General features: G+C 47.3%; 1 protein-coding gene across 1 annotated transcript in view; it reads right to left on the reverse strand.

Annotated features, from left to right (window-relative positions):
• Positions 1-18,857, reverse strand: part of CNOT6L (CCR4-NOT transcription complex subunit 6 like) — a 221,092-nt gene that overhangs the window by 71,364 nt on the left and 130,871 nt on the right. Inside the window, exon 4 of the mRNA XM_030192478.1 lies at positions 16,657-16,742. Within this exon, the coding sequence (XP_030048338.1) occupies positions 16,657-16,742 (86 nt within the window). The remainder of the gene's footprint in view (positions 1-16,656; positions 16,743-18,857) is intronic.

Consider the following 18,857-nt stretch of genomic DNA (forward strand, 5'->3'; position numbering starts at 1 on the left):
GAACCGGCCTTCGATACCGATGCCGTCGAGGTCGACGTCGAGGGGCCGGCGCAAGTTCCAAAAAGACGGTCCCGCAGAACTTGCCTCGCAACCTGAGTCCGTTTCCGGAGACCGAGACACAAAGCACACGACTTGAGATTGTGCTCCGGCCCGAGGCACTGGAGGCACCAAGCGTGGGTGTCGGTCTGCGAGATCGGCCGGCCGCAGCGACCACACTTTTTAAATCCACTCGGGACCTTCGAGGACATCGACGGAAAAATCGCGTCGGCGAAGTCAAAGTCGGCAATGGTGGCTAAAATCACACCACGAAAAAATTAACCGACCGAGCGGCCACTAGGCCGCAACGTGGCGTCCCCGCTAGAAGCGAGGGAAAAGGGGAGCGCGTGCTCCACACGCGCAAAATTCTTTTTTTTTTTTTTTTTTTTAAACAATACAAAAGAAAAAGAAGGAAACCGAACGGTAATCCAAAAGCGACGATCCGCGTAAACGCGGTCGAAAAATCCGGCGGCTGAACAGAGAGAGAGGCAAACGCACAACTCTCTCCAGTCGCGGAAAAAAAGGAACTGGCGGGAGCGGTCGCGCACGGGCGGGAAGACGGCCGCGCATGCGCGGTGGGCGTGCCCTGCGTGCCGACCGTCCCGCAAAGCTTCTTTCCGGTTGGTGGGGGCTGCCGCGGACGTCACCCAGTCGTGAGAACAAGCAGCCTGCTTGTCCTCGGAGAAATATATATAGTTGTTTTTTAAACCTAAATAAAACACAAAATATTATTTGTTGCCAAACAACCATTTTAACTTAACTATCCTGAGTGTGTTCCTTTAAAGTATACTGGATATTTTTCATTATTACAGTCAAACTAACAACAATGAGGCAGCCGGTCATTGCAAAAGTTTCCAACGACCTGTTCCTGGCCAAATCCAAAGGTCTCTATTCTATCCTCATCCTTCTCGATCTATCCGCCGCTTTTGACACTGTTGATCACAGCCTACTCCTTGATACGCTGTCTTCATTTGGATTCCAGGGCTCTGTACTTTCCTGGTTCTCCTACCTCTCGCTTCGTACCTTTAGTGTACACTCTGGTGGATCCTCTTCCACTTCTATCCCTCTACCTATCGGTGTACCTCAAGGCTCTGCTCTCGGTCCTCTCCTGTTTTCCATCTATACTTCTTCCCTTGGCTCTCTGATTTCTTCCCATGGCTTTCAGTACCATCTCTACGCTGACGACTCCCAGATCTACCTCTCTATCCCCGATGTCTCAACCGGCATCCAGACCAAAGTTTCAGCCTGCCTGTCTAACATCGCTGCATGGATGTCTCGACGTCATCTGAAGCTCAACATGGCCAAAACCGAGCTTCTCATCTTTCCCTCTAAACCTACCTCCCCTCTCCCCCCCGTTCTCTATTTCGGTGGATGGCACTCTCATTCTCCCTGTCTCATCTGCTCATAACCTTGGGGTCACCTCTGACTCCTCTCTCTCCTTCTCTGATCAGCAGATTGCCAAAACCTGTCGTTTCTTTCTCTACAACATTAGCATAATCCGTCCCTTCATCTCTGAGCACTCTACCAGAACCTTTATCCACACTCTTATCACCTCTCGTCTTGATTATTGTAACCTACTTTTCACCGGCCTCCCTCTTAGCCATCTCTCTCCTCTTCAATCAATCCAAAACTCTGCTGCCCGATTTATCTTCCACCAAAGTCGCTATGCCCACATTAGCCCTCTCCTTAAGTCACTCCACCGGCTCCCTATCCGTTTCCATATTCAATTCAAACTTCTCCTATTAACCTATAAGTGCATTCACTCTGCCGCTCCCCAGTACCTCTCCACTCCCGTCTCTCCCTACACCCCCCCTCGAGTACTCCGTTCTGTAGAAAAATCTCTCTTATCCGTCCCCTTCTCCCCTACTGGTAATTCTAGGCTCCGCTCCTTTTGTCTTGCTGCACCTCACGCCTGGAATAGACTTCCCGAGCCTGTACGTCTAGCGCCGTCTTTGGCCGTTTTCAAGTCCAGACTTAAAGCCCACCTCTTTACCACTGCTTTTGACTCCTAACCATTACTCACTTGTCCTGTCCTTTATCCTCACCTCTCTGTTCCCTTACCCTTAATTGTTCTGTCTGTTTTCCTGTCTTATCTAGATTGTAAGCTCTTTGAGCAGGGACTGTCTCTTTTTGTGTATGGTGTACAGCGCTGCGTATGCCTTGTAGCGCTATAGAAATGATAAATAGTAGTAGTTACTTTAGGTTGAAGCCTCTTATTTTTGATGAGGTGTACCCAAGATTATTGTTAAGAGTTAAGCAAATTTTGAAACACACACTGCAGCTAAAAATTTGCCAAAATCTACATGACTAAACGGCAGAGAAAAAGGTCTAATGCTCGGGCTAGGAGGAGGCTTGAAAATGATAACACAGGGGCTGGGGATGAGAGAAAGGTTAGATGGTAAGGGATGGTTCTTAGTGCTGGGCATAGAAGAAGGGTGCTGAGGGCAGGGGGTTGACAGAGACTGGGGCTGACAGGAAGCTTGGAGATGGGCGCAATGGGCTGATGCAGAGACTGTGGATGGATGAGAATGGGTTCAGAGGGAAGGTATGGAGGGAGAAGAGTGCAGTTGATCAGAGGGAGGGGTCAGAATGGAAGCAATGAGGGAGGAAAGTGGTGAGAAGGGATCAGAATGGAGGAAGAGGGATAAGGGAAAAGTGCAGAGGAGGAGGAGGAGGAACAATGTCAGAAACAGATGTAGAGAGGAAAGAAAGACAGGAGAATAAAGAAGTCATGAAAACAAGACTCTGGAAAAGAACATAGATGAAGGTGACAGAAGAAACGTTGAAAGGAGAGCCTGCAACAAAGCGAATTAATAAAATACAATGCCCAGACAACAAAGATAGAATACTTCTATTTTCAATAAAGTAAATATTCTCTTGAAATGTGCAACTCTGATAACTTTACATTTTACACGGTATAGAAGGAAATGCATTGCATTCAGACTTCTTGGAGTTTCTATTTCTGGTATGTGGTTACTTATTCTGTATCAGAGGTTCTGACTGTATTCTGCAGGCATGATAGAAGTGAAGTATTCTGAAAGTGTTTAAAATTTCTATATAGGCATCTTAGTGTGGCTTGCTCTGTTTATTCAGTAGAAAGCATAATTGAAGGTCCCCCATCTTGGAAAAGATGGTGTTATAGGGGCCTATCTTAAATTTTTCTGAAAGGGGTCCATTCAATCCTAGCTACACCACTGCTGGCCATCTAAACTTAAGGCCAGCCAGACATCTTAGGTCTTACACATTTAGGTTAAATTTATCCTCTCAATTTTTTTTCTCTTCAAAAAGTATAAAGACCAGGAGAACTCAATGAAGTTACATAGAAATACTTTTAAAACAAATAGGAGGAAATATTTTTTTCACTCAAAGAACAGTTATGCTCTCTGGAACTCGCAGCCGGATGATGTAGTATCAGCAGTTAGCGTATCTAGGTTTAAAAAAGGTTTGGATAGTTCCTTAAGGAAAAGGCCATAGTCTGTTTTTGAGACAGACATGGGAAAATCACTGCTTGCCCTGGGATTAGTAGCATGGAATATTGCTACTATTTGGGTTTGTGCCAGGTATTTGCGACTTGGATTAGCCACTGTTGGAAGCAGGATACTGGGCTAGATGGATCACTGATCTGACCCAGTATGGCTATTCTTATGTTCTTGCGCTTAATTTCAAATTTCCTATAAACTGCTTCTTTTGATTCAAAAGATTTACCATTCTGGCCAACCCTCTTACCTGTTTCAATATCTGACACCTTACTTTCCCTCGAGGGCACTCTGTTCCTCTCAAGAACACCTACTACAGGTCCCTCCATCACATTCATTTTTCCTCTGTGCGTAGTTGAATATTTAGTGGAATAGGCCCTCTTCTTTGGAATACTGCTCCCTGAGCTCTATTTTTAAGGCTCAACTTAAGGCCTATCTGTTTCCTATGGCCTCTGACCCTAGCCATGCTTTGCGGCCTGCTGGCTAGATTGTGACCACATGATGGCATCTCTCCCTGCTCTTGCCTATCACTTCTATGAAATTCTTTCCCGTTCCTGCTCTCTTCTTTGCTATTTATATTGTAGTTCTTTTCCGTTTCTTGTTATTAGTTATTGATTTTTGTATTGTGAACCAACACGACAGATTTTCTCTTAGGCAGTATATCAAGTTTGTTAATAAACTTGAAACTTGAATAAACTTGAATTTTATCATCACAACAGAATAACTGGAAATAAATCTCCTTTAGCATTTCTATAGCGCTACACGGCATACGCAGCTATAAAATTATTCAATACCTCTGATCATATCAAGAATTCTATTATTAATGAAAGGGAATCTATAAGCTTTCAGAAAAAAAAGCAGCCATATAGTCAGTTATATGTACCTACACTAAGACATTAACACTAGCATTTCTATAGCACTTTTAGATGGGCAGAGTATTGGACAAATACATAAAGAAACTGCCATAGAGCCGGGACAATCTAGTCAAAACACACATACCAGACATTTTTTGTAACTCCTTCACTATTCAAATCTACTATAATAAAACGCATCCTCAACTTTCTGAGGACACTGACGTCACTGAAGTCACTCACACACCGGTTCGTGGTTTCATGGTGGTGAAGCCACAACATCTTCATGCCCCGCCCTCACGTCACACGTGATGACGTCGAGGGCGGAACACAAAAACAAATTAACGCACGGGGAGCAGTACTCCTCCCCTTCCAACAAATCCCAGCCACCGCCGACGTGCACATGAACCCAGCCCCTTTCGCCACATAGCCCCACCCCTTACAACTTACCGCCCCGCCCACGGTAGCACACGCTTAACCTCACCAACCTCCCTCCCCCCCATCACCTCCCCTCCCCTTACGCGTGTCTCCCTGGTGGTCTAGAGGTACCTGTTCCGTCGGCCCAGGAAAGAAAGAGCCCCCTCTTTCCTCCCGTAGCGGTGGCTTCCTTGCTGCATCGTGTGGGAGTCCGGCTCTCGGCGTTTGAAAATGGCCGCCGAGAGTTCAAGCTGCCTCGCGAAACTTCAACTCTCGGCCGCCATTTTGAAACACCGAGAGCCGAACTCCCACATGATGCAGCAAGGAAGCCACCACTACGGGAGGAAAGAGGAGGCTCTTTCTTTCCTGGGCCGACAGAACAGGTACCGTAAGGGGAGGGGAAGGGAGTCCCGTGCCCGCTAGCGCCCGTTTCATCGGCGCCAGAAACGGGCCATTTTTACTAGTACATATATAAAATGAGAAAGTCAAGATCTGCAAGAGGAAGAGATTTTACATTTAAAAGCAAATCTCTAAAAATTAACTGACTGATACTCAAAACAATTTAACCAGCCAGAAACGGCTGCCAACTGGTTAAATCGTTTGCTCATGGCTATCTGGACATTTTTAGTGGCACTGAACTGGTTATCTCCACTGACTATTTCACACTGAAAAGCTCTGGAACTCTTTGCTGGAGGGTGTGGTAACAGTGGTTAGCGTATCTGGGTTTAAAAAAAAAGGTTTGGACAAGTTCTTGGAGGAAAAGTCCATAGTCTACTATTGAGAGAGACATGGGGAAGCAACTGCTTGCCCTGAAATTGGTAGCATGGAATGTTGCCACAATTTGGGTTTCTGTCAGCTATTTGAGACCTGGATTGGCCACTGTTGGAAACAGGATACTGGGCTAGATGGACCATTGGTCTGACCCAGTATGGCTATTCTTATGTTATGTTCTAAAACTTCGATAACATTTTCTTAATATCCCTACCACCTCACTAAATTGTACGCCTGCAGATAGAATATGGCTTTCATTCTCTCAACCATCATTAGATTCAGTCAAACATTATTTATAAAAATATGTCTCTTCACAATGTGTCCAAGCTACCTTCTAAAATCAGAACCAGATTTACTCATTCAATGTCTACAATCAAATATATCTTATATGTTATCTCAAGGCTTTTTCCTCTCAAAAAAAGGCAAAATATTCTTAACTCCTATTCCCAAAAACTCCCAGTCCAGCATGAGGTTTCAAACTACAGGCCTGTAGCCTCAATTCCAATACTGGTGAAGCTTATGGAAGGACTAGTTGCTCAACAACTTATGGATTACCTTACTTCATTTTCGATTCTACATGCCTGTCAGTCCAGATTCAGACCTTCTTATAGCACTGAGTCAGTCTTAACTAAGCTTTTAGCAAGCTTCAGAACAGAACAAAGGCAGAAAAACTGTTATTCTACACTTTGAGATGTCCAGTGCTTTTGACACATCTCCCCCATCCTATTTAATATAATGATGATAGCTTTAGTTAACTACTTGAATCAACTGGATTCCTTTCATTTATGTATGCAGATGATGTCACAATTTATATCCCTTTTGTTAATGACCTTGAAGAAATCATATCTAAAATCAAAAACAGTTTAGACCTAATGGAAACCTGGGCAAACAACTTCAAGTTGAAACTTAACCCAGAGAAAACCAAGTTCTTAATAATAACAAATCCCTACAACCCAATAAGTTCAAATAACTTCACTGTTGACAACACATCCTATCCATTGGAAACCAGTATGAAAATCCTAGGAATAACAATTGATCAACAATTATCATTTCAACCATAAATAACCAAAGTAGTGTCCAATGTTTTCAAATCACTGTGAAAATTAAAGAAATTGAGACCATACTTCCCAAATTCAGTTTTCAGATCCCTAACTCAATCACTAGTACTATCTAAATTCGACTATTGCAATGCCATTTATGCAGGATTTAAAAAATTCTTTAATAAGAAAATTACAAACAGCGAATGCTACAGACCTGTAGAAGGTATTCTCCGAGGACAGCAGGCTGATTGTTCTCACTGATGGGTGACGTCCACGGCAGCCCCTCCAATCGGAAACTTCACTAGCAAAGTCCTTTGCTAGCCCTCGCGCGCCCGCGCGCACCGCGCATGCGCGGCCGTCTTCCCGCCCGAAACCGGCTCGAGCCGGCCAGTCCAGTATGTAGCAAGACAATACACTTCAAGGGAAGACACAACTCCAAAGGGGAGGCGGGCGGGTTTGTGAGAACAATCAGCCTGCTGTCCTCGGAGAATACCTTCTACAGGTATGTAGCATTCGCTTTCTCCGAGGACAAGCAGGCTGCTTGTTCTCACTGATGGGGTATCCCTAGCCCCCAGGCTCACTCAAAACAACAACATTGGTCAATTGGGCCTCGCAACGGCGAGGACATAACTGAGATTGACCTAAAAAATTTACCAACTAACTGAGAGTGTAGCCTGGAACAGAACAAACAGGGCCCTCGGGGGGTGGAGTTGGATCCTAAAGCCCAAACAGGTTCTGAAGAACTGACTGCCCGAACCGACTGTCACGTCGGGTATCCTGCTGCAGACAGTAATGAGATGTGAATGTGTGGACAGATGACCACGTCGCAGCTTTGCAAATTTCCTCCATGGTGGCTGACTTCAAGTGGGCTACCGACGCTGCCATGGCTCTAACATTATGAGCCGTGACATGACCCTCAAGAGCCAGCCCAGCCTGGGCGTAAGTGAAGGAAATGCAATCTGCTAGCCAATTGGATATGGTGCGTTTCCCTACAGCCACTCCCCTCTTGTTGGGATCAAAAGAAACAAACAATTGGGCGGACTGTCTGTGGGGCTGTGTCCGCTCCAGATAGAAGGCCAATGCTCTCTTGCAGTCCAATGTGTGCAGCTGACGTTCAGCAGGGCAGGAATGAGGACGGGGAAAGAATGTTGGCAAGACAATTGACTGGTTCAGATGGAACTCCGACACAACCTTTGGCAGAAACTTAGGGTGAGTGCGGAGGACTACTCTGTTGTGATGAAATTTGGTGTAAGGGGCCTGGGCTACCAGGGCCTGAAGCTCACTGACTCTACGAGCCGAGGTAACTGCCACCAAGAAAATGACCTTCCAGGTCAAGTACTTCGGATGGCAGGAATTCAGTGGCTCGAAAGGAGGTTTCATCAGCTGGGTGAGAACGACATTGAGATCCCATGACACTGTAGGAGGCTTGACAGGGGGCTTTGACAAAAGCAAACCTCTCATGAAGCGAACAACTAAAGGCTGTCCTGAGATCGGCTTACCTTCCACTTGGTAATGGTATGCACTGATTGCACTAAGGTGAACCCTTACGGAGTTGGTCTTCAGACCAGACTCAGACAAGTGGAGAAGGTATTCAAGCAGGGTCTGTGTAGGACAAGAGCGAGGATCTAGGGCCTTGCTGTCACACCAGACGGCAAACCTCCTCCAATGAAAGAAGTAACTTCTCTTAGTGGAGTCTTTCCTGGAAGCAAGCAAGATGCGGGAGACACCCTCTGGCAGACCCAAAGAGGCAAAGTCTACGCCCTCAACATCCAGGCCGTGAGAGCCAGGGACTGGAGGTTGGGATGCAGAAGAGCCCCTTCGTCCTGCGTGATGAGGGTCGGAAAACACTCCAATCTCCACGGTTCTTCGGAGGATAACTCCAGAAGAAGAGGGAACCAGATCTGACGCGGCCAAAAGGGAGCAATCAGAATCATGGTGCCTCGGTCTTGCTTGAGTTTCAACAAAGTCTTCCCCACCAGAGGAATGGGAGGATAAGCATACAGCAGACCTTCCCCCCAATCCAGGAGGAAGGCATCCGACGCCAGTCTGCCGTGGGCCTGAAGCCTGGAACAGAACTGAGGGACCTTGTGGTTCACTTGAGATGCGAAGAGATCCACCAGGGGGGTGCCCCACGCCTGGAAGATCTGTCGCACCACACGGGAATTGAGCGACCACTCGTGAGGTTGCATAATCCTGCTCAACCTGTCGGCCAGACTGTTGTTTACGCCTGCCAGATATGTGGCTTGGAGCACCATGCCTTGACGGCGAGCCCAGAGCCACATGCTGACGGCTTCCTGACACAGGGGGCGAGATCCGGTGCCCCCCTGCTTGTTGACATAGTACATGGCAACCTGATTGTCTGTCTGAATTTGGATAATTTGATGGGACAGCCGATCTCTGAAAGCCTTCAGAGCGTTCCAGATCGCTCGCAACTCCAGAAGATTGATCTGTAGATCGCTTTCTTGGAGGGACCACCTTCCTTGGGTGTGAAGCCCATCGACATGAGCTCCCCATCCCAGGAGAGACGCATCCGTGGTCAGCACTTTTTGAGGCTGAGGAATTTGGAAGGGACGTCCCAGAGTCAAATTGGAGCAAATCGTCCACCAATACAGGGATTCGAGAAAACTCGTGGACAGGTGGATCACGTCCTCTAGACCCCCGGCGGCCTGATACCACTGGGAGGCTAGGGTCCATTGAGCAGATCTCATGTGAAGGCGGGCCATGGGAGTCACATGAACTGTGGAAGCCATGTGGCCCAGCAATCTCAACATCTGCCGAGCTGTGATCTGCTGGGACGCTCGCACCCGCGAGACGAGGGACAACAAGTTGTTGGCCCTCGCCTCTGGGAGATAGGCGCGAGCCGTCCGAGAATCCAGCAGGGCTCCGATGAATTCGAGTTTCTGCACTGGGAGAAGATGGGACTTTGGGTAATTTATCACAAACCCCAGTAGCTCCAGGAGGCGAATAGTCATCTGCATGGACTGCAGGGCTCCTGCCTCGGATGTGTTCTTCACCAGCCAATCGTCGAGATATGGGAACACGTGCACTCCCAGCCTGCGAAGCGCCGCTGCTACCACAGCTAGGCACTTTGTGAACACCCTGGGCGCAGAGGCGAGCCCAAAGGGTAGCACACAGTACTGGAAGTGGCGTGCGCCCAGCTGAAATCGCAGATACTGTCTGTGAGCTGGCAGTATCGGGATGTGTGTGTAGGCATCCTTCAAGTCCAGAGAGCATAGCCAATCGTTTTGCTGAATCATGGGGAGAAGGGTGCCCAGGGAAAGCATCCTGAACTTTTCTTTTACGAGATATTTGTTCAGGGCCCTTAGGTCTAGGATGGGACGCATCCCCCCTGTTTTCTTTTCCACAAGGAAGTACCTGGAATAGAACCCCAGCCCTTCTTGCCCGGATGGCACGGGCTCGACCGCATTGGCGCTGAGAAGGGCGGAGAGTTCCTCTGCAAGTACCTGCTTGTGCTGGAAGCTGTAGGACTGAGCTCCCGGTGGACAATTTGGAGGTTGAGAGGCCAAATTGAGGGTGTATCCTTGCCGGACTATTTGGAGAACCCACTGATCGGAGGTTATGAGAGGCCACCTTTGGTGAAAAGCTTTCAACCTCCCTCCGACAGGCAGGTCGCCCGGCACTGACACTTGGATGTCGGCTATGCTCTGCTGGAGCCAGTCAAAAGCTCGCCCCTTGCTTTTGCTGGGGAGCCGCGGGGCCTTGCTGATTCGCACGCTGCTGACGAGAGCGAGCGCGCTGGGGCTTAGCCTGGGCCGCAGGCTGTCGGGAAGGAGGATTGTACCTACGCTTGCCAGAAGTATAGGGAACAGTCTTCCTTCCCCCGAAAAATCGTCTACCTGTAGAGGTAGAAGCTGAAGGCTGCCGGCGGGCGAACTTGTCGAATGCGGTGTCCCGCTGGTGGAGAGACTCTACCACCTGCTCGACTTTTTCGCCAAAAATGTTATCCGCACGGCAAGGCAAGTCCGTAATCCGCTGCTGGATTCTATTCTCCAGGTCGGCGGCACGCAGCCATGAGAGCCTGCGCATCACCACACCTTGAGCAGCGGCCCTGGACGCAACATCAAAAGTGTCATAAACTCCTCTGGCCAGGAATTTTCTGCACGCCTTCAGCTGCCTGACCACCTCCTGAAAAGGCTTGGCTTGCTCAGGGGGAAGAGCATCAACCAAGCCCGCCAACTGCCGCACATTATTCCGCATGTGTATGCTCGTGTAGAGCTGGTAAGACTGGATCTTGGACACGAGCATAGAGGAATGGTAGGCCTTCCTCCCAAAGGAGTCTAAGGTTCTAGCGTCCTTGCCCGGGGGCGCCGAAGCATGTTCCCTAGAACTCTTAGCCTTCTTTAGGGCCAAATCCACAACTCCAGAGTCATGAGGCAACTGAGTGCGCATCAGCTCTGGGTCCCCATGGATCCGGTACTGGGACTCGATCTTCTTGGGAATGTGGGGATTAGTTAATGGCTTGGTCCAGTTCGCAAGCAATGTCTTCTTCAGGACATGGTGCAAGGGAACAGTGGACGCTTCCTTAGGTGGAGAAGGATAGTCCAGGAGCTCAAACATTTCAGCCCTGGGCTCGTCCTCCACAACCACCGGGAAGGGGATGGCCGTAGACATCTCCCGGACAAAGGAGGCAAAAGACAGACTCTCGGGAGGAGAAAGCTGTCTCTCAGGAGAGGGAGTGGGATCAGACGGAAGACCCTCAGACTCCTCGTCAGAGAAATATCTGGGATCTCCCTCTTCCTCCCACGAGGCCTCACCCTCGGTGTCAGACACAAGTTCACGGACCTGTGTCTGCAACCTCGCCCTGCTCGACTCCGTGGAACCCCGTCCACGATGGGGGCGTCGAGAGGTAGACTCCCTCGCCCGCATCGGCGAAGCTCCCTCCGCCGACGTAGTCGGGGAGCCTTCCTGGGAGGTGGCCGCGGTCGGTACCGCACGCGGTACCGACGTCGGGGACCTCAACCTGGGCGATGGGCCAGCCGGCGCCACGCTCGACGGTACCGGTGGCGCAAGCACCGCCGGTACCGGAGGGGTAGGGCGCAACAGCTCTCCCAGAATCTCTGGGAGAACGGCCCGGAGGCTCTCGTTTAGAGCGGCTGCAGAGAAAGGCTGAGAGGTCGATGCAGGCGTCGACGTCAGTACCTGTTCCGGGCGTGGAGGCTGTTCCGGGCTGTCCAGAGCGGAGCGCATCGACACCTCCTGAACAGAGGGTGAGCGGTCCTCTCGGTGCCGATGCCTGCTGGGTGCCGAATCCCTCGGCGACCCAGAGCTCTCGGTGCCGACACGGGGAGGAGACCGGTGTCGATGCTTCTTCGATTTCTTCCGAAGCATGTCACCGGAGCTCCCCGGCACCGACGAGGAGGACGTCGAATCCATCCGTCGCTTCCTCGGGGCCGAGACTGAAGAAGGTCGATCTCGGGGGGGCTGTACCGCAGGAGCCCTCAGGGTAGGCGGAGACCCACCCGAGGGCTCACCGCCACCAGCAGGGGAATGGACAGCCCTCACCTGCACTCCACCCGATGCACCACCGTCCGACGACATCAGCAGACGAGGTCCTGGTACCACCGACGTCGATGCAGCTATCCGATGTCTCGGCGCCGATGCAGAGGCCCGATGCCTCGATGCACTCGATGCAGGGGCGGCCGAGGAAGATGGTCTGGACGCTGACGACGTCGATGCACTCGAAGATCCCGGTGCCGATGCCGACGAAGAGCCCGAGAACAACACGTTCCACTGGGCTAGTCTCGCTACCTGAGTCCGCCTTTGAAGCAGGGAACACAGACTGCAGTTCTGAGGGCGGTGCTCGGCCCCCAGACACTGAAGACACGACGAGTGTCGATCAGTGAGCGAGATAACCCGGGCGCACTGGGTGCACTTCTTGAAGCCGCTGGAAGGCTTCGATGTCATGGGCGGAAAAATCACGCCGGCGAAATCAAAAGCCGAAATGGCGAAATTTGAAGCACCAAATTTAGAGGGAGAAAAATCTCGACCGAGGCCGAAAAGAGGCCTACCCCGACGACGAAAGAAAACTTACCGGGGCAAAAAAGCTGGAAGTACGGGGAGGATTTACACGAAACCCGGCGGGGGGTTTCCGGAGCACTTCCCGACTAGGACAAAGCTTTCCCGAAGGAAAAAAACACGTTCAAAACAAATTGGACGCGCGAGGTCGACTTTCCGGGGCTCGACACGGCGAAAACACGACCGTACCGAGTGCGGACAAAAGAAGACTGGCCGGCTCGAGCCGGTTTCGGGCGGGAAGACGGCCGCGCATGCGCGGTGCGCGCGGGCGCGCGAGGGCTAGCAAAGGACTTTGCTAGTGAAGTTTCCGATTGGAGGGGCTGCCGTGGACGTCACCCATCAGTGAGAACAAGCAGCCTGCTTGTCCTCGGAGAATGCCCAGTACACAGCAGCTCGCCTCATACTGAGAGCTGTTCAATAATCCAAAGTGACCCCAATACATGCTACTACTACTACTATTTACTACTATTTAGCATTTCTATAGCGCTACAAGGCGTATGCAGCGCTGCACAGACATAGAAGAAAGACAGTCCCTGCTCAAAGAGCTTACAATCTAATAGACAAAAAATAAAGTAAGCGAATCAAATCAATTAATGCTCACGTCATATTCAAGTTATGTATATTCGTTTCCCAAATAATACATGGTCTGTCTCCATCCTATATGCAGAACCTCATAGAGTTGCCAATAAGTAACAATAAGAAGACCTCCAGAGACCTTATCTTATTCTTCCCTCAATTTAACAAAATTAAAATTTAACAAAATTAAATATAAAGCAATTCATACCACAGGATTCTCCTATTAATGTACTAAGAGATGGAACTCCCTACTCAAACTACATCACATTGATGATTATCTTGCATTTCGCAAACAGCTAAAAACCCACCTGATAAGATCAATCACCAATGACAGAAACAATCAATCCAATATCTAATCTATAGATCACAATATCCATGATTACTCACATTATACTCTGGCAAACACAATATTTTCTATGTATTTTAATTGTATAAATGATGCTACCTGAGTTTGTCACAAAACGTTCTATGTAATTTCAATTTGTTCTGTTACAATGTAAGCCACATTGAACTTGAACTTTTCTCAAGAAAAGGTGGGATGCAAATGTCATAAATTACATCAGGGAAGGATAGCACAGAAGGGTGTATTAAAACAGATGAAGTTAAAAACTTTTACCGTTTATAGTTAAAAGAAAATTGTAAGCTCTGTTGTAGTCCTGGACCCCCAAAGTCAGAGGGACTCTGCCCCAACAGCCCCTGGGGGACCTCCCCCTCTTAGGTGGCCTCAATACCCTTGTAGTCTAGTAACCTCCTGAATCTTGCCTCCAAGCCCACCAAAATAAATGCAGCCCATATAGTAACATGCTTCTGACCCATGTAAAATGTATTGGGGGTCCAGGAAAGGTAGTTTGGATATAACTCCTTAATGTACAAGTGCCACTCTGAGCCCCAGTGGTGGGTGGTGTGGGGGGAACTAATACCCAAATTCAGAGCCCCAACTCCACAAACACCCACCATCTACAATGTTGCCAACCCCACTCTCACATAAAAATACAAAATCAGGTCCTAGCACAAGGCACCCTCCCTGCCCCTCAAGCCACAACTCACCCCCAACTGAAAGTTTCCAGCAGGAGGCAGGAATGATTCCTAGTGCATCTACCCCTAAATCACAATCAAATGTCATTCGATGCATAGAGATACCAGTCACCAAAGCATTGTAGTCCCCTCAATAGAAGGGCTCTTCTCATTCAGAGTGTTGTGGCATGTGTGGGACACTAGGATCCGAGGTCTCACAGAACCACTTGAAATCAGATGTCTGAGAAACAGTTTGAAAAGCCAGATTTTTTTTTAAATTTCCATTTGCTTACCATGAAGCAATAAAATTTTTAAAAATTAATTTTAAGGCCTGCTATTAAAAATCTTCAGTTCTTCACCTGGGGCCTATTCAACCCTAGCTGTACCACTGCCAGCAATAAAACCAATACTGAAAACAGAATTAAATTTTGCACTGAAAATGTGCATTAAAACTCAGCTTAAAAGGTTGGTCCTGCTGCAAAATTAGAACTAAATCAAAGCAGACAGGGAACCAACATAGCATCATCAGAAGAAAGGTTAACATGCTTATGACAACATAGGGGAAAGAAAAGCCTCACTACTGAATTTTGAAGAGACTGTAGCAGAGAAAGATAGTTCAGTGGGAGGTCTGACAAACAGACTGCAACAGTCCAAATGAGAAGAAGAATAAGAATAAGGTGCAGATTTTAGTAATGATAAAAATCTACTGGTATTCCCACTCCATGTCAAAACGTAACAGACCATGCAATGTCCTGCCAGAAAATAGTCTCATCAGCTAGCACTTGTTCCTACATTACTTCCAAACAAGGTTCCAATACACTTAATTTCAAGGACAGTCAATTTATCTTTCTGAACTGCCTATATTCTCAAGTACTCAATACTTGATTGATCTGATACATTTCACTGTCACTCACTCAGAAACTGAGTACTGGTTTTGTGTCTCAAGTGTGAAACAGATAGATAGGGACACTCATTTGAGTCCAACATTTTTGCAAACCCACAGAATCACATTTTGATGCACATCCATGTCCCCCACATTGTGGAATTAATTGTTTGAGGAAATTCAGCAGGAGCTTTATTTATTTTTATTTATTTTATTTCCAAAACTTTCTATACCGCACTAGCTGACTAGCAGAGCAGAGCGGTGTACAGGATAAAAACAAAGAAAGGAAAGGAACACCATTAAAATATAGGAAAACAATATAGACACACCAGAGGGTTTAGAGAAAGAACTCAAACAAACTATTTTGCAAACATTTATCTATGCATTTCATCTGCAATGCATCCAAATCACAAGGGGGTATGCCCAGATGTATCTTGGGGACAAATTAGGGTGTTCCTAACACTTGGACACTTTTCTGCCATAATGGAACAAAACAAAAACATTCAGGACTAAAATTAAGACATTTTGAGCTAGTCCTGGTTTAATAACAACTAAGTCACAAAAAAGTACCCTAAATGACCAGATGACCACTGAAGGAATAAAGAAATGACCCTCCCCCCCCACTACCCCAGTGGTCATTGACCCACTCCCCAAAGATATGAAGGAAACAGTACATTATCAGCCTCAGATGCTAAAGCCAGTCTTATTACAGCAGCAAGCAGGCCCCTGGAGTAGCCTAGTGGTCGCTGCAGTAAACTGTGGAGAAGACAACCCAATCCATAATCCACTCTGTTACACCTTTGGAGGAAAGTGTCAGCCCTCCAAACCCTACATATAGGTGATACCTGCAGCCATAAGGGCTATTGTAGCGGCAAATAGTTAGGTACAGTAGGGTTTTTGATGGATTCTGGAGGGCTCACCAAACAATATAAGGAGGTAACAGTGAGATGTGTACCAGGAAGCTTTTAGATGAAGTCCACCGCAGTGACCCTTAGGGTGCCTCACTGCTCTGCTGGGATGCCTGTGTGGCCAGTCTACTAAGAATGCTGGCTCTTCCAACATCCCACTGCCTTGATTTTGTGCATTTTTCACTTGGACCTTTTTTTTTTCCTCCGAAAATGGACCAAAAAGATAAATGCACAGAGCACAAAAACATCTAGCAAGTGGCCATTTTTTTAAAAAAAGAGAAAAAAGATAGATGTTTCGCTGTTCCGAAAATCGCTATATTCACCACTCGAATTCTGGACGTATTGAGCAAAACTTTTCTAGCTCTATAATGGATGCAAAAACAACATTTTTAAATCATGCGCCATATGGCCCATTTGAAGAACTGGAACTGAAAATGACCTCATTCTTCAAGTTTTGCCTTTAGTTTAAAAAAATTAAAATAAAAAATGGTGAACTTCTCTAAATCATTCTCAGGACAGGAAGAAAAAATATTTTAAATGCAGCTTCTACATTATTTGATTAGCATGGACACTAAGTCATATAAAAACAGGCTGTCTTTCAGGTTTGGGGAGGGGGGTTGGGGGGTGGAGGAAATCACATTTACTTACCTTTTAAACCTAGGGTCTGTAGCTGAAAGAGCCGTCCCAGTTCATAAGGCAAAACCCGTAACAGATTGTTATTCAAAAGCAATTCCCTGCAAAAGGAGCACATTGGGGTATTTTAAATTCCATATTGTGTTTTAGCAATCTCTTTTATTACTATCTAACTAGCATAAAATGTGTGAATGGAAATGAAAAGAAGTCATCAAGAAGTGAATACTGGGCATATTAGTGCTTCAAAAACCTACCAACATGCAAAAAAAATAAAACTAATAATAATAATTGCAAACCAAGCTCTCTGAGGCAAGTTAAAGAAATTGCATGAAGTCACTCATATTGCTGATAATCTCTCTATATAAAAGGCAACCCCAACGTTCTGACGCCTCCACGGAAGTTGAGGCGCCCGAGATATCCGGTGTGCCCTGGAGTGTCTGCACCGCCCTCGCGTCAAAACGTCATGAAGTTGAGGGCGGAGCTATAACACTTGAGGCCCGAAACCGAAACGCCACAGGCACGGCCACGGACGCGCAGCAAACAAAAAAAACAAAACAAAACCCTACCCACACACAGCGACGCGAACACCAAACAAGGCAAGTAGCTCGGAGGGAGGGGGGCCCTTGCTAGCGCCCGTTTCATTCCGCTCAGAAACGGGCATTTATTCCTAGTTCAGTAGTAAAACTTAACTCTTTACCATGATTTATTTGGCTTATTTTGAAGAACTTGCTTTGGTATTATTCCACTGTTCACACATGCTGGTTGTCCCTATTCATATTTAATGTGCCTGTCCTGTTTTTCATTCTTAAATTGGTAACACTTTTAGTGACTGTTGATACATATTAGTTGAATGCCAGTGTAATAATATACCTAGCTTCAACATTTGGCTGGCTAGTTGTTTAATACAAAAGCCCTCTAGTTCAAACAAGTCTTACATTTTTCAGAGTTCAGACAATGAAATGCTGCAGTAGATCCCCACCTCCTCAAAATCCAAACCTCCATTCCTTTTAGGTGATAAACTTCAGAGTGAAATATAATGCCTTGGCTTTTGCAGTAATTCTAAAACAAGTACTTGAACTGGTACGCACCCAACAAGCAGTATAAATAAAAGCTCTTTCAAGGACTTTTTCATCCTACTAGACCAGTCCAGACCAATATGATTTACAAAAGCAATATCTTATTGGAAGGTGAAGAAAAGGTCCCCTGTAACACTATTCTGACAAAGGCAACATCGCCCCCAACTAGCACATCAACCTTGTAGTGCTTCACAAAGCAAGGTAGTGACTACCAAGTTGCTGCTTGCATTGAATGCATGGAGTCCAACAGGAACAGCTTTCCATTTAAGGATCTAAGCTCCCTTGATCACCTAGATACTCACTGGACGATCCTGTAATAAGGAGCCAGGAAGGAAACGTCGGAGGCTACTGTTGTTGCCAAGGCTATATGAGCACTTCAGTACTGAGCCAAACTCCTTCCTAAAATTCCATTGTTATGCCATCAAGCTGCAGCACAGTGAACCCCAGTGCTCCACCAGAAGTTAAAGGTTGAAGGATTAAGCTCCCAACCTCCTCAATCTAAAGCATTCTAATAAAATCTGCTTATATATTCTCTATTCTGGTGACATGCACCAATGAGATCACCTTCAGATGCAGCTCCATCTTTTAGTCATGAGCAACCTTCAGCGCCCAAGTCTCTCTGTACCAGAATACTAGTTTTCTTGGTCACAGCTATAACCAGAACATTTATCTTAGTGAAGTAGAACAATTTATTCAGCTCCTTGCGCAGTAGTGGATACAGTGTGCCCAAGAGCGCCTCTGAGGATACCCTCAGGCACTTCTCACTCCACCATGACCAACTACAAGAGGGCCCTATGAAGTGGGAAGGCCTTGGGTGACTTCTAAATGCCTTCTAGAACAATGCTGAGATGCACAAAGCTTAGGTTACTGAGTCTATCATATGTTTAAGCACTTCTTTCATGAACAAGCAAACCACGGGGGAGGGGGGGGGGGAAGAGTCCTACTCTGAGAAGAGGTCCCCCACGTCTGAAAAGGATTCCTCTAGAAGTGAGACTTCATCCAGCATCCATGCCTCATTACAGGTCAAGCTCCCTATCATCTAGGCCTCTTTGAATCTTGAACCGGGACTCTGGATGGCCCCTGGGGCCCTGAGCCTCGGGGTCCCTCCACAGCCAAGAGAGGACACCCCAAATCAGGAAG

This window comes from Microcaecilia unicolor, chromosome 2 (assembly GCF_901765095.1).
Source record: "Microcaecilia unicolor chromosome 2, aMicUni1.1, whole genome shotgun sequence".
Taxonomy (NCBI): domain Eukaryota; kingdom Metazoa; phylum Chordata; class Amphibia; order Gymnophiona; family Siphonopidae; genus Microcaecilia; species Microcaecilia unicolor.